We start from the raw sequence: 17,329 nt of genomic DNA, 5'->3' as shown, positions 1-17,329 counted from the left end.
CATTGGTTTTCACTTTATAAAACATAACATATCAAATAACTTTAGAAAATGTTTTAAATATACATGCTTAGACTAGGCTAAAAATATGTGTTCAGTGGGCAGGTGAACTGAGCTGCAAGGCTTCCAGCCTGACACATATACAAATTATTTTAGTTACATTCATTCTTTATTTAGGCTATTTAATTATGTAATGTTAACGTTGTTTTCCACTGTTTTGGCTGCACAATTATTATAGCTGCAGGCTAAAGTTTCAAGAAGAGCAATGGTGATTGTACTCTATGCTCTTAATATTTTTAGCTATCCCTGAAACGCTGAGGAGTGTCCATAGGCTGTTCGCTGGAATAAGTGTTATGGCACATAGGCGTAGGTATTCATTACATGACATTCGTTAATTAATTTAATTATGCAATGTGAACATTTGTCGAATTTATTGGCTGAACAATGATCAAATGCATAACAGAAGAAAGTGACAATCATTGAATCAAAATAATGAGAAAAGACAATATAATGATGTAAAAACTCTTATTAAAAACAGTAATAGTGTGCAATATTGCTCAGATCTGCTTCTGTTAGAAACATTTTGACTTTTTGCAGCACCCAAGCTAAAAAATCAAGACGGGCAACAGATCATTCTTCAAATCTGCCACCAGAGGTCAGACGGGAACCACAAACTCGATCACAAACAAACACATTGAAAGTTCGTTTTTGCAGTGAGCACTGCTCTGTATCCAAACTCAATCTTTTAAAATTCATAACTGCTATATGTTTTGATGTATGATATATGATTTTAAACAACAAGGTCTTCATATGGATGATTTCCTTTAGAACTGGCGTGTGTCAACTCCACCCAGTGTGTGATTCCTCCATCATTAGCAAAACCCCAAGTCTCGTTTTACGCAGCTTATCCTCAAGACGCGTAAAGGCCCAACTGATGGAGCGCGCGTGTGTCTGTCGCCTCCTCTATTTGCGTAGCGGAGGCTCCACCTCAAGCATTGCAGTGACCTCAGCAGTGGGCTGAATTGAGCTGGGTGGGATTTTCAGGCTCGTATTCCCGATCGCGTATTCTAGGATCACGATTTAACGGTGTATGTGACGGAGCGAATAAGCGTTTAGCCGGCTCGCGCTGAACGGTGCAGGATTTGTGTTTGTGTTTGCGTGCATCTAACGATAGGGATCAAATAAACGAGGAATGTGGGATTTACAGAATGCCCAACAGCGTTGGAAAAAGATTTAAACCCACCAAATACATCCCGGTGTCCACAGCCGCCACTCTTCTGGTGGGATCCACTACTTTATTCTTCGTTTTCACGTAAGTTTGCGAGGATTTTTTTTCTCCCCCACGGGGTATTTCGTTAAACACTGGTTCACTGGAATAAGTTTTATGACAGTTAAATGACCACAAGGCCTGTTGTTTGACTGTAGACCTAAACTATTTCTTAATTTATCATTTAGAAGTGTGCATTTTGGGGGGGTCTTAAAATGCTAGATGATATCGGTCATTTCTGTTGAGATTTCACATGTGAAAGAAGTTCAGCAAAACAGCCTTGTCTTAAAATGTGTATGCTATAATAAAATACTCATTGATGGACTAAGTTGGAGACTGGGCTGATCTGCAATACTGCCTGTTTAGTGGACATTTGTGTTCTTGTTCATTCATTGCAATGGTTTCTAAACGTAGTGCAATGTAAGAGGGATGTGCTTTCGTCGTGATAGGTTTTGACATCCTCATAGTTTCATTGTAACATCACTGAAAGATATATGTATTGCTTAAATGCGTGTGTCTTCAGTGTACAGGGTGTATTGATCTTTGCTTCAAAAGCTTTCTCTTACAACGCAAGGCTGAAGTCATTATAAAAGATTAGCATAAAGTGGTCTTTGTAAGTGTATTGATGGCCAGGAAGTTGCTTTAGGTTGAATCATTCATCATCAAGCAGGGAGTGTGATAGAGCAGACTGTGACAGGCTTTGATTTACTCTAGCTAGCAGTTTGAAGAATCAACATTAGACTCAGATTACAGTTATTCTCATTCAGAGTACAGTTCAGAGCACACCCTCTTTATTTGATCATCGTGCAGACATATATAATCATTTGCTTTTGGTATATTTTGTAGAATAAGCATCCTGCAGATTAGACTATCATACTTTGGTTTTAAAAAAGGTTAGTGATCTACTGATTTAAAAAAATGTAAACACCTTTTTGTCTAAGCTAGGTCATTTTGAATAGTTCTGCAATTTTTTAAAAGTACAAATATAAGGTCAAAAAGCCTCATGCAAAAGTAGACGGTGTATAAGTGTTTATGAAGAAGAGACACCAGGAAAGCCGTTGTTGCTAGTGTAAAATCACAAACCAAAACTCTCAGACTCTTCCATTCAGATATGGACGCCCCACATTTAGTAATCATTTAAAAAAAAATGTATTCTCCGCTTTTATAGTTATTTTTATTTCTAATGCGATTTTATTTTGATTTATTATGCATCTGCTGGGATTATTTTAATTCCTTTCTATGTAAAGCACTTTGAATTACTATTGTGTTTGAAATGTCCTATTTAAATAAATTTGCCTTGCCCTGCTTTGCATAATAATCATAAAGGATTTAGCAAAATTATTATTATTATCCCAGAGGTATTTCATGCCAACTACCCAGCTGAATTTGATTTTGGAGATTATATGTATAGCACTTGTAGGACTAGAATAATTTTCCTATATGTGGTGTCTAAAATAAGTTACATTGCTATTTTACTGCTCAAATTGTCCCACCCTTAAACTTTTATAAAAACTATAAAGTTGTGTACTGGTTTTGGAGCATGAGGCCTGAGCAGATGGATGATCTCGTCCCGTTGCTCTTTGATACTCTGGATTAATATGCTGTTTTGGAAATAGGGTTAGACCTTTTACATACAAATTCCATATGCAAATAATAGGAAACAGACTGGTTTTTCAGTTTCCTCTGGTAGCCATTGAGAAGGTACAAGGTAGTGTCCAGGCCTCAGACCTCAAAACCTCAATGTCATCTGGTATTTAAAACAGCACTCAGGTGCAGCATTAAGCTAATGTCAATACCTAAGGCCACACTTGTTCACTGACCGCTCACTAGAGAACAGTTGATGGACCTTCAAGGCAACAAAGGCTGTGTGATGACTTTCTCTTGAATGTGAGAAGTAACGGGGGGATCTGGGTGTTGTCAGGCATGTACACACCTTAACAAGGTTGTTCTCAGTTGGTTTTCCCATATGGCCTCACTACATTGCTGCATTTATGCCGAGAGCAGTGGTGTGTGGAGTGAAGAGACCCCACATATCATTTATCCATTTGACGTGTTCTTAAATGAGAACTCCGGTCAATTTTAACATTGAGCTCAATTTTTGGTAAATTTGGAGTGCTGTCAATACAGAGAACAACGACAAAAGTCGGTGTTGCTTACACCGTGTTATCCTCTTTTTAAAATGTGCACCCTGTTGACTTCAATGGGGCAAGTTTTTGACCACTTTCTAAGACCTTTAGTCTTGCTTTATAATCATTTTCTTCTGGTGCATGTTTATTGATCTTTGGGGAAAAAATAGATTTTAAACTTTTTTTAATGGCTTAAATATAGCAGTTTCTCCTTCCAACCAATGAAAAGAAAGCATATTAGTGTGAGCTGTCAGATAGTGACCCCCTTTTAATTTGTGTCTCTAACCTCTTTCCCTTGTTCCCTTATGGGGGGCAGATTGGATTAGAAGCGGTCTGTGTGCAGATGTCCTATGGTCTGCCGTATTTCTAAACATTATGGTGACATAATGGGCTATAGTTTAAATTTAATACCTTTAATGAAGCGCTCATCTCCATTTATATTAATCTTCGTTCCCTGCCGTGCTTTCTAGTTAATGGGCCTTTAATATTTGTATGCTCTTCTGTTAGATTTCATGATAAACACATTCACCCTGTGTAAGTATGTGCACACACAAATACAATACAAACTCTTGTAAATTCAGTGTTATAATGTTTAGAAAATCTAAAATGTGAATGAGAGGAGGACTTCAGCTGTGATAACATACATAGACACTGCTTTTGTTCAGCAAGAGAACAATATTTGGCCGATGAATTGCACATAATTCTGTTGATAATTAATCTGTCAGGTCGGAGACTCAAACAGAGCAGAACCGCGGCGGTTATTAGTGTGCCATTCAGAACCTGCAGAGAGACGGAGTGATAAGCAAAACAGAAAGAGAATGACGAAGGTGGTTTTAGGGGTAGAGATGAAGATGTTGTCCACAGTCACAGAGAAGGTTTGGCACCAAATGTATCAGTGTTTTTTTTTTCAGTCACTAAGTCAGTAGTGTTTTGTTTAGACCCTGACATTCTTCAGAATATGTTTTTCATTCATTCCATTCACTCACTCACTCACTCACTCACTCACTCACTCACTCACTCTCTCACTCTCTCACTCACACATTCATTCATTCCAATATCTTCTTTTTTGTTCTGCTAAAAAAAAAGAATGTCTTGGGTGAGTAAAGTGAAAGAAAAAAAAATCATTGAAAGATTAGAAATTGTTGGCTTTTTGCTTCTTGTCTCTCAGAAGGATTGCATTCAAATATAACTAAGAATCCATATTCCCAAATCCCCTAGAACTCTTTCATCATCGCATCTTCTCCACTATCTACAGCATTATTCATATGAGTAGCTTGGTTATGTATAAGCGATTTTGATTTCAATCTAGGTCATTTTTGCTTTCAGTTGAACAGTGCTGTTCTGCTGTCAGTGTGGGTGAATATCCATGAGTATTATAACTTATTAAAATCTGGAAGAGACTGGGACTGAGAAAGAATTTGGAAGTATCGCTCCTATAATTCCGTGTGATTTGTCAATAGGACTGTAAGTTTCATTATAAGAAATAGATGGCAGATATAGTTATTGATCTGTGTTGTGTTTCTCTTCATATGCACAGAAAGATGGAGAAAGTTAAAGCTTAACCTCAGATCTGTAACTGTTCATAAAAGCTCACTGAATACAGGCCGTAAACTTTAATTATAACCATGAGCAGTTTGCGGATTTGGCTACAGTTTTCTTAGTCTCGTTCATTTAAAATGATTTGTATTTCTTTTGCATTCCCTAGAGGAAACTGTGGAAGATAAAAGTTAAAGTTAAGTTCTGAAACGTTTTCATTGCTGCTATCTGTGCATTTTCTGTTTAAAGCATCATATGTTGGAATTATCTGTGTAATTAATGCAAAAACTGCATTTAATTAATTAGGCAAATATATTCCACTCTTCAGGTGTAAGTTACAACTAATGAAAATGAGAATTAATTGGTCTGACAGCTGTTAAATTCTCATTATTATTGAAAATCATTTATATCTGTGTCTTAAGTATTTGTATAGTTTTCTGACACTGCAAAACAACATTTAAATAATATCTGTTTCATTCAGAGCCCTGCAAGTCTGGTTAAAACAATAGAGACAACTATGACTCACTCTCACTCTATGTGAGACTCGCATTAGAATGGATGTGCGAATCTAATTTTGGACGTCATAGCTCATGTATTCTTAGCTAGAGGCTACATGACAGTAATGAGATCAAATCTGTTTCCCATGGTTAGTTGACATTAAGTAAAGCTGCTTCTCATGAAGATTGATCCAATTGATGGTGGTAATTTGGTATAGTTTGATGTTGCTCTTAAACTAGTCCGTCCACCCTCTGAGAAATACAATTACACCATATTATCAGTTACACCAATGCATGACCATACATTTCTAACGTAACATTTTGACACCAGCAGCTGTTAGCGCTCAGTCGAGAGATGAATGATGAATATATGTGCATGGGCCTTTTTGCGTTCCTATATCATTCAGAAGGTTGGCGAGACTTTTAAATGTTTCACACAGAACGCGGTTTTGCTGTTAAAAGTGGAATGAAAAAAGTGCAATGTCTAGAGACACGTTTTTAAAACTTCTTTTATGAGCGTAGGCTTTTTCGAATGCTATCATGCGCGAGACGCGAGCGCGACATTAAAGACGTCCGTCCAGCCTAGCGCATGTTTACATTGAAAAACAATGGAAAGTAAGTACTGTGTAATGGAAAAATCCATTCAGTGTGAACAGCCCCCGAGAAGTCACTTTTTCTCACCAATGCTGTATTTATTTGATCGAAATACAGTAAAAACAGTAATATTGTGAAATATTATTACAATATATTTACTAAAAGATTCTTTGATGAACAGAAGCATTGCTTTGACATAGAATTTATTTTTAGCAATGTAAAAGTCTTGTACTGTCACGTTTGATCAATTTAATGCATCCTTGCTGGATAAAATAATCAATTTCTTTAAAAGAAAAACTTAAACTACCATTAAAAAATTTGGGATCAGTATTTATACTGTAGCTCCATTGAGAAAGACCTGCAGAGTCATGAGTTGGGGGTAACGCTTTACAAGTTACGTGAGTTACGTAATCAGATTACTTTTTTCAAGTAACTAGAAAATTAAATACGGAAACCACAAATAGCGGAGTTACTTTTTCAAATAAGTAACACAAGTTACTTTGTTTTCCTGTTTACATTTAATCATTTAGCAGACACTTTTATTCAAATATGCAAATGTCATGACCAGTCTCAGCTACCAGCGCAGCATGCGTATTGCGTACCAAGGATTTTTTAATATAATAGATATAGAATAGTAAGTGTTAATATTATTGAGTCAAATGTTGGCGAAAGAGATGCGTCTTTATTCTTGAAGATGGCTGAAGACTCAGCAGCTCGAGTTGAGTTGGTCATTCCACCAGCTTGGAACAGTCAAGGTAACGTTCTGTGAAAGTGATTTATTGATGTATTTATTTACCTCTCCTGTCCCCATGTTGAGAGAAATCGGGACTAAGTGTAGAGGTGTTGTTCGCTGTGTAAACATGATGTTAACTGTAGTTCTAGACTCAATGTGAGCAGGCGTTTAGGCTGCTAATTTCATTTGCACAAAAAACATATTCAGTATTCCTCAACATGAATAAAACCAATAAAATGCAAACTCAGAATATTATGCAAACCTCCAATTAAATAAATATGTTAAATAGCAAAAATATACTTTATGTATTTAATCTCACTTTATTAACCAATGTCTTCCAATTTAACCATACTAAGCTATATTACTTTAGATAAACATCACAACACAATTAGTTACTTTTTTTTTTTACTTTTTAACGCAATAATAAAGCATTGCTTTTTAAAAGTAACTGTCACCAACACTGGTCTTAATATATGATGCTTCTTATTTAGTTTAAGTGTTTTTCTGATGAGGCTGCCCATCACAAACTGTTGATTCGGCATGTATGCCTGAACCGTTGGATGCAACTTTCAGATGATTAGCAATGAACTATATTACACAGAAACATTATCTGTATATTGATTCTTTGAGAATGAGTCAGACGAATAAATCCCAGGTCATTTAATCCCATTGCAGCCAGACTTCCCCATCACCATGCCAGACTTCCCCATCACCATGCCACTGCCAGGTTCAAATAGTGCAGACGGATCAGTATGCCATCCATGTAAGGCATTCTGAGTGGATCTACTGGAGTTTTTTCATTATACAAAACTATTTGTGCGCAGATTGCAGTGATAAAGCAATCAGATTTAGTATTCCAGAGAGCCATGTACATTGTTTTTTATGATGCTTACATTTAACGGAGCAAAGCAGTGCTGTAAATTAATGAAGAAATCCCATTTTGTTATAACTTGATTGGTTGGAAATATCTATAGCTTGCAGGCTGAAAAAGACTTCAAAGAGTCAGGCAAAAACGGAAACGGAAACGGAAAACCTAATTTGGTGGTCAGTTAGTAAAACTGTAAACTGTGATGACTTTTCGAGTACGTCTGAGAATGTAACGCTGAAAAGAGATCCGTGCGCACATGGTTCTTCATCCAGCATGACGAATCAGTCCATCCCACTGCCATTGCACAGCTAGTGCTCCTCTAATAGAATCGTGTTCTGATGCTTTCCTCAGTGAAAGAGAATTTTCTGACACCGTTTCCCCTGAAAACAGCACAGCAGGGGGTTGATATATGCAATGTGCCACGGCAGAAGTGACAACGGATGAAGCCACCGCTGTGGCTAGCCGAAACACAGGGCATTATTGATGCACACTGTGAAGGAGATGTGAACTTTTGATTTTTCATTAACCTTAGGTACACTAAACTTAATTTTGAGGCAGACACTGAACGTAATGATGATGGAGTGAGTCAGATGTTGATTCAGGAACTGCTGGGATGGTTTCAGGCAGTTCGTTCAGTGACTGACTCAAACCAGGAACTAATTTGTGAGGTTTTTTTTGAACGATTAATTAATTTAATTTATAAATAATTTATTTTGCCTTAAAAAATGACATGTCAGTAGAGGGTAGTAGTAGACATGTCTTATTATTATCAATAATATTTTTATCGCATTGTCGCATTTAATTCTGAATCAACTCTTGGGTAAAATATAATTTATTTTGCCAGGATGCTCAGCAGAGGCAAAGTACAGGAAACACTGCTTCCATTTTCTGAGCAGCTAAGTGTGTCGTCATAACCTGGATTTTAGTAGGATAAGAAAGATGAAAGTGTGTGCTTTGCCGACATAAAAGTTGGTTGTCTTTAACATGTTTCAGATTCTTAGCTTTTTATGTCAAAAATCACCTGCTTACTTTTAACTGTGGTGTTTAAAACTGTAAAAATATAACTACCATGCTTGGGGGATTGTTTTAGGGGAACTGCTGTTTTCTTCTTATTTTCTAACTTAAGAATATGTAGTAATATTCCCAAAAACATTTCTTAAGAATGTTCTTATCTTTTTCTGAAGAAAGTTTTATAAGTCCCCCTGTAGTCAATCATTTTCTTTGATCACCAAAATTACATATTTATCGGTAACTATGTGTAGGTGTGTTTTACCTTGAAAACATTTCTTCATGCCTTAAAATATCTTGAATGTAACACTACACCCTTGCCTCATTTAGTATATGAGGTTCTATGAATATGCAAACTATCCCCGCCTCCACTCACTTGCACCAGTTCAGAGATACACTCGTTGATGATCGCACGTTGACGTTGACGTGATTGGTTACAAGCTAGTTTGTGACGTCAGAAACACCAGCAATTGCAAACTGCGTATAAAGACAGCCATTGGTTCACTGCAGTTTTAAGGAGAAAATACTCAGCAATAATGTTGACTTGTGAATAATTTACACATGGTTTGTCTTAAAGCATATTAAAAACACCACATAGATGGACATATAAACAATATTAAAATCTTTAATATCCTTTTAGATTCTGTTTCTTAAAATACAGTTATTTTGCTATATTTATTTAAAAGGCCCTATATGGTTCAGTTCCAGAGATTTGGAGATATTCATGTGACTCCGTGAGTAAACATACCTGTCTGAGTGCCAGAATTTTCATTTTTGGGTGAACTATCCCTTTAAGAAAGATTTGAGAACTTTTTAAGAATGTTTCAAGACTTCAACATAGGAACATTCTAACAAAATGTCTTAACTCTTAACTTCTTAAGAAGATATCTATGAATCAGGCCCTAGATCTTTTAAATGAGACATATATACTGGTATAATATTGAATAATATCGCATATATGAAGTGTGTAATTTTCTGTGTTATTGTGTGGATAAATTGAAGTGAACAACAAAACATAGAATATCTCAGACAAGTAACTCCCTAGATTATTGCTTCCTCATCGTAGCTTTCCCTCTCATTAAAAGATGGAGAATCCCTGCTGTACACGCTTCTGAGACTCATAATGAACTTAACTGTCCTGTTGGGCTTTGGTATGCTTCATCTGTCCCAGTAGATCTGCCTGTTTTGAGCCGGTACTTTCTATTCATTCACCAGCAAAAATTCATTTTGTGGTACAGGGATTTAGACGCTTCGTTCAATTGAGGCCAGGTTATCGCTGTGTTATTATACATACAAAAGGCTCCTGACGAGCTAAAAATACAGCTTTTTTGTTTTTGCCACGCCTCTGTTGGCTTCGTAATCATAGCCTGCTTGAAAATCTTCCCCAAAACACAGAGGCTGCCTGTGCAGACTAGCGGGGGTAACTGGAGCTCTCTCTCTCTCTCTCTCTCTCTCTGTGTGTGTGTGTGTGTGTGTGTGTGTGTGTGTGTGTGTGTGTGTGTGTGTGTGTGTGTGTGTGTGTGTGTGTGTGTGTGTGTGTGTGTGTGTGTGTGTGTGTGTGTGTGTGTGTGTGTGTGTGTGTGTGTGTGTGTGTGTGTGTGTGTGTGTGTGTGTGTGTGTGTGACATCTCTGAGGTGAAAAGGGCAGCAGTGGAGCAGGAGAAATAGAGAGAGGGAGAGAGAGGTGGCAGGCAGGGTGGGAGCTGAGTGAGTAGGGCTACTCCTTTTTCTCCATCCCCCTTTCCAACCATTCATCTGCCCACTGGCTGGAAAAGCCTCTGACTCTTTTACGAACATGTGGAACACATTTAACCACCTCAGCTGCGCCCACCCGAGCTGTCTCCACCCTCCTTTCTCTTACTCTTTTCCACCCATTCTGCACACTCTGCCATTTACGCCTACTATTTCACTGCTTTTGCAGTATTGCATTCTTGTTTGATTATAAGACACAAGTATGTCATAGTTTTTGCCCTTTGCTGTATTTCAAAGTAGCAAAGGGCAAAAAAGTAAAACAAACTAATAAATCTAAATTAGTTATGAGCTCTTAAGTTTTCAAAACTTAAATCAGGTTTCAAAACTTAACTTTTAATTTAAATACTGGTGCATTCATTCGGATTAAAGGGATAGTTCACCCAAAAATGAAAATTCTGTCATCATTTACTCACCCTCAAGTTGTTTCAAACCTGTATGAGTTTCTTTCTTCTGTTGAACACAAAGGAAGATATTTTGAAGAATGTTGGTGACCAGACAGTTGATGGACCCCATTGACTTCAATAGGATCTTTTTTTCCTACTATGGAAGTCAATGGGGTCCATCAACTGTCTGGTCACCAACATTCTTCAAAATATCTTCCTTTGTGTTCAACAGAAGAAAGAAACTCATACAGGTTTGAAACAACTTGAGGGTGAGTAAATTATGACAGAATTTTCATTTTTGGCTGAACTATCCCTTTAAGTCTTTTCAGTCGAATCCTACTATTATAAACCTAGAAAATGGATCCACATGGAGACTGTCTCACGGTGCCGTCACTCACACTGTTAAAAGCATATCAGAGGTGCCACTGGTCTCCAGTGCTTTGATGTAAGAGATGTAAAGGCCAGCATGGCCCCTTCGGGTTTGTTATTTTATTTATGTACAATACGTTATATCAATGCTGGGCCACTATGGAATTTTTCATAGACTGAAGCCGTTATCTAGAGACCAAGGTGCAATGCAGCTTGTGCTGTATGGAGCAGAACAGACATTTTCCAACTGAAATCAAAAGCATAACACTTACTGACCCCAAGCTCTTGAACGTTTTGAAAGTTAGTGTAACACAAACTGAAGTATGTACTGTAGAGGCCAAAACGAGACGTGAATGCATTTAGTAAACAGATGCCGTCATAATGAATTCGTGTTGATTGTGCTCCGTCCTTCGGATGAGAAGTTAAACCGAGGTCCTTACTCTCTGTGGTCATTAAAAATCCCAGGATGTCCTTCGAAAAAGAGTAGGGGTGTAACCCCGGCATCCTGGCCAAATTTGCCCCATGGCCTCTGTCCATCATTAGGAGAATCATCCCCATTTATACTGATTGGCTTCATCACTGTCTCCTCTCCACCAGTACGCTGGTGTGTGCATAGATTATAATAATGCAGAATGAATTTAATTGAATTTGACTTTCATCAATGGTGTGAGAACTGTGTCTTATATATTTCTAATCGGCTCATCTGTATTCAGCGTACACATTTATGTCATTTTCAATCAAGCCAGTTTGAAGCAAAGGAATAAAGGAGACTCCGAAATGAGAAGTGACCCTAGAGCCCTGGAGTAGAGCGCTCCGCCGTCGTCTGTCAGCCCATCGCTCCGACAGAATGAAATCACCAATGCAAATCCATTCAATTTGACTGTAAAATTCTGGAAGGCACCCACAATTATAGCTTTATCCTGACCAACAGAGTGCTGAATGCCATTGTGAGTCAGAGTTTGGACTTTTTTTTTGGCCAACAATATTTAAAAATGCTCTAACACAGTCTTTGTAAGAATTTGATTACATTTCAGGCACGACAGAAGATGAGGCATGTGAGGCAATAATTTTTTTTCACTTGATAACCAAAATGAATTGTGCTATTAACTCTTTCCCCACCATTGATAGAAATTTTCATGATTTATGAGACAACGCTTCCCCGCCATTGACGGAAATTTCCGGCTTTCCGTGTTTTTGCTGTTATACAGTAGGGGGCGCTATGACACATCTTCTGAAAGAGTACTGAATCTCCAGATCAAAAAAAACAAGTGAAAAAAGAAGCAGAAACAAGCAATAGCATATGTAAGCAGATGCATATGTAAAATAATGTCGACCGAGGATGAGGTATAGGACTGTGAAGTTATGGGGTTGTTGATGGACTCGATCTATTCCATGCATGTTTTGATCATCATTCTGAATCTAGATGTAGACGTTGACAACTTGATTTTCTCAGCTTTTTGCACAAAATTTTGCTTTTTTTATGAAACTTACCCACATTCAAGTGTCAAAAAGAATGCATTAAGATAGAACAGAGCAGGTTTTTTGTTTAAAAGCAGAGGATCTGTTCTTTCTTTTAGTATATTGCATGTTCAGATATTCATACAACTAAATATTCATAAAACTAAATATTTATAAAAAATGCTGGCGCTAGCTGGCAACTTTATCTAAAAAAATGTAAATGCCGGAAGGGAAAGAGTTAATAAATGTTTAAAATATATTTATGGTAGCCACCTTTTTTGGTTTCATAGAGCAGAGAAGAAGTATAGTGTCCTTGCTTTAATAGGAACCCAAATGCAACGCGTACACAGATTTATCCTCCTTCAGTTGGTCTTGAGGTTCATTGTATCCTAGAATCAGATTTTTCGGCACCGTCACATACACTCTTAAAAATAAAAGGTATAGAAGATAGAAGCCTTAGAAGAAGCATTTTTGGATCGCAAAGGTACTTTTCAGTGAACATTTCATAAAATAAACTTTTTTTTCAGTGTGAAGAACATTTTAATAATCGGAAGAACCTTTTTCCATAAAGAGCCTTTTTATATAATGGAAAGATTCCATGGATGTTAAAGGTTCTTCATGGAACCATATGCCAATAAGGAACCTTTATAAGTGTGTACATCATGACTTAAGCATATTATGTTTAGTTTTTGATGGAAATTCCAGATACTTGAAAGAGTCGTACATTTACCTTCTAGGAAAGGTCTAGGGCAACATCTTATATCTGCTCCAGAGCAGCTTTGGTATAAAAGACTATTGTTTTCAAGACCTTGTCTCTGCTTTTACAGTAAGCCTTGATGGGGTTAGGTGGAAAGGACCAGATATAAGGAGTATATTGTCTTATCTGTGCTGGCTTGTTTGTTTTCCTCTCCTCCGGGACGTAATTGTCAGAGAGTATGGCTGGAAAACCTTTTTTCCCCTTTCAGATCTTCACTGTTGCCCTTTTATTTCTTGCCGTCTCCTGCTGTTTTAAACAGCCTGTTGGGACGTGTCTTTTACTCGGTTTCATTCTCAAGATCACGCATGTTCATTTATGTTCTGGCATTGTGGCCAAAATAAGCTGAAGAAGATATCGTTGTGGCTGGCAACACAGTGGGAAATCAAGCCGAGCTACACATTCATGTTTTACTGATCAATTCAGGATAAAAGAATGAAGCACATTTGACGTTTAATATGCATTCAGTCTGTATTGCATCATAAAAATGATTTTAATCACATTAAAAGAAAATCCATGTATTTTGGATTAACACTGTAAGTGATACTATAATGGTTGTGTATACATGCCTTGCAGGGTTGATCGATTTTATTGATCTTCCATCTGCGTGTTTGTGTTTATCTGTGTTTATATCGGGTAAAGTATGATGGAGTGTGATGGTGTGTGTGTTATTAAATAAATCATTGATCACATGACAGGCAATTGCGAGTTACAAAGTCAGAATCGTAAGATATAATCTCGCAATTCTTAGGAAAAAAGTCAGTCTTTTGGACTTTATAACCATATACTATTCTGAAAAAAGAAGTCGTAAACGAGATGTAAACTTCCCCTCAATGGTGAGGGGGGAAAAGTCACAATTATCTTTTATTCCGTGGCGGGAACAAACTTCCATATTAAACTGATCAAAAGTGACAGTAAAGTAAAATTATACTTCAAATAAATGCATGTTATTTTGAACTTTCTATTAACCAAAGAATCCTAAAAATGTATCTTGGTTTCCATTAAGCAAATTAGCTTTCTAAAGGATCATGAAGACTGGAGTAAAGGCTGCTGAAAATTCAGCTTTGTCATCACATCAATACATTACATTTTAAAATATATTAAAATGGAAAATCATTATTTTAAATTGTAATAGTATTTCACATTAAAGCTGTTTTACTGCATTTTTGACCAACTAAACGCAGCCTTAGTGAGCATAAGAGACTTCTTTCAAAAAATATTGCCAATCCCAAACTTTTGAACAGTATTTGTGTGTGTAGGTGGGGGCAGGTGGGGGTCAAAGGTCTGATCTGGATAGTGTGGACAGCTGACCCCACTCGACTGTGTGTATCTAGTTGAGTGTTAGAAAGGCATAAAACAACAGCTAAAGAAATAGACTGGGTCAACAGTCTTGTCCTGTTGTTTTTGCAGTTGTGCTCAGAATCAGTAAAGTGTTAAGAGTTGCTGACAGAGCAGTAAAAATATGTTCACAATTCAGATATATTGAAGTGTCCTGCTGTCACTTTGCCTCTCTGACGAGAACCAAGCCGTGTTTCATGGTGGGGCCAATCATCAATCACGAGATGGGCTTGAGTTATGGGCTATTGAGTTAATTCAATAAAGCCTACATGATGGAACCCATTGACAAACCCATTTAGGGCCAATGGGGCTCATTCAGATAAGGCCGACATGAACCCAAACCTATGTAGGGCCGTTACTCAAGTACATATCATGCCTATGGCCCCACTATGAAATATTGTCTGGGAATGAAGATTGTACCAACGCTTAAACAATGACAAATTTTGTGATTGTTAATCGAGATGGTGTTGATGTAATCAAAGCCTTGCCTTGAAAACGTTTTGGAAGAATGACAAAAGATTTGATGATAAGGTGAGGTGAGTTTCAGTTATCCGCTGCCACACAGTTTCTTAAACACGATTGCAATCCTATTTTCAGCACGATTACAGTCCATTTATGGTTCGTAGTTAGAAAAACCCTTTGCAGTGTTTGTGCTCAAATGCTGGTGTTATAATGAGGTTTAGTGGGAGGGCAGCCTCAGGATAAAAAGTGGAAGCCAAGCGAAAAGATGGAGTATTTTCTTCGCTTGTGTGTATGCACACACACAGCCAGTGTTTAAATCATCATTATGAATGAGGTTATGGATATGGATGGAGTGTAAAGCTCTTGCTAATTAAACTCAGATATGGGAGAGGGAGACAGAGACTTGGAAAACTTTCCTCATCGCATGAGAGCTGAGCTTGAATCAAACAAACAGAACGTCAAAACCACGACCCTGTTTAAATCTTCTGAAAGTAATGAATGGCTTTTATTCTTTCAAAACGATTTATGATGCAATAGTTGGTGTCATTTTTGCATAAATTCATTTGAAATTAGCACACGGTCCTATTGTGAGTGTTTGACAGACCTGACCCTTGACCTTGAGATTTAAGCATGTCATCACTTTTATTTATATACTTGTTACATTGTCTTTAAAATTACTGATTAACTTTAAGCTTTTTATGTAGTTTCTTTATATTTTTATAATTTTTCTTTAAAGCTTTTGTGAAAAATGAACCCTCGCCCTTGAACGAAACAACATGTAACTAGTTTTATCTGCAAATATCACTAGTTGCTCTTGCTCTGCACCTCTTTGCCCACAAGTATGTGTGACACAGCAAAATGGTTGGATGAAACCCTGTGCTATTCAGACAGCTGTAGTTTTGAGACTGTCAAGTTGTGTATGCAGGTGTATGAGACATTCCTCTGATCCATGAAGAACACATCCACTCGTGAATGTCAAGCCTGCCAGGGCAGTGAGAGAGAACTTATTGCCTCTTTACTGCTACCCATCATTGCGTCAAAAAAAAAACATCCTGTAAAGCTCCGGATATTATTATTTTTATTTTTTTTGTCATTACTAATGCCAACATTAATTTAGGAAGTGAGAGATGTACAAATACACTTAGTGGAGAAATAAAAAGCTATAGTGTGAGAACGTTTTGGGCCATTCGGAACTGTCACTTGTGTTTTATACCTTGCAAATGTACAAAAGTTACATGTTTTTGATATGTATTGAATGTTGTTGAGAATTCTGCTGATTTAAACTTGTTTGTAATGGTTTACGTTGTTAGTTTGATCGTTTTCTAAAGGAATGTTTCAGAAAGGGTGCAGAATAGTTTATATGGCGTTACAATGAGGCTGTATGAATAATATCTATGTTAAAAAGCTTAACGTTTTATATATAATATTTTATTTTATTATTTATTTAGACACCCACCACTACTTCTCGAAATAAGTATTTTATGCTCACCAAGGCTACATTAATTTGATAAATACAGTAAAAACTGTAAATAATGCAGAATTATTACAATTTAAAATAACTGTTTTCTATTTATTTATTTTTATATATAAAATATACGTTTTTTTCTTGTTCCTGTGATGACAAAGCTGAGTTTCCAGCATCATTACATCAGTCTTCAGTGTCACATGATCCTTCAGAAATCATCCTAATATGCTGATTTGATGCTCAAGAAACATTCATTATTATTATCACTGTTGAAAGCAGTGCTGCTGTATAATGCTGTGGATGAATAGAAAGTTCACAGCATTTATTTAAAAAAAGTAAAAAAATATTTTGTAACATTATCAAAGTCTTTACTATCACTTTTGAATAATTGAATGCCTCCTTGCTGAAATATAATTTTCTTAAAAAAAAAAAAAAAGAATACTCACCCTAAATTTTAAATGTTAGTGTATAAATGTGCTAAGAATATTTTAGTATATATTTCCCAATAGTTTCTGACTACAGTGAAGTATTACCCTGGAGTACCCTGGACCACAAAACCAGTCACATGGGTAATTTTTTACAAATTGAGATTTATACATCATCTGAAAGCTGAATAAATAAACTATCAATTGATGTATTGTTTGTTAGAATAGGACAATATTTGACTGAGATGCAACTATTTCAAAATCTGCAATCCGAGGGTGCAAAAAACGTTACTTAATA

General features: G+C 36.8%; 1 protein-coding gene across 1 annotated transcript in view; it reads left to right on the top strand.

Moving 5' to 3' along the window:
* Positions 1-902: 902 nt before the first annotated feature.
* The window catches only part of zdhhc8b (zDHHC palmitoyltransferase 8b), a 69,049-nt gene continuing 52,622 nt past the window's right edge, over positions 903-17,329 (top strand). Inside the window, exon 1 of the mRNA XM_079607308.1 lies at positions 903-1,309. Within this exon, the coding sequence (XP_079463434.1) occupies positions 1,206-1,309 (104 nt within the window). The 5' untranslated portion in view covers positions 903-1,205. The remainder of the gene's footprint in view (positions 1,310-17,329) is intronic.

Source organism: Phoxinus phoxinus (genome assembly GCF_949152265.1).
Source record: "Phoxinus phoxinus genome assembly, chromosome: 3".
Classification (NCBI taxonomy): Eukaryota; Metazoa; Chordata; class Actinopteri; order Cypriniformes; family Leuciscidae; genus Phoxinus; species Phoxinus phoxinus.
Note: the sequence above shows the minus strand (reverse complement) of the source record. Positions and strands in the feature narration are given on the sequence as shown.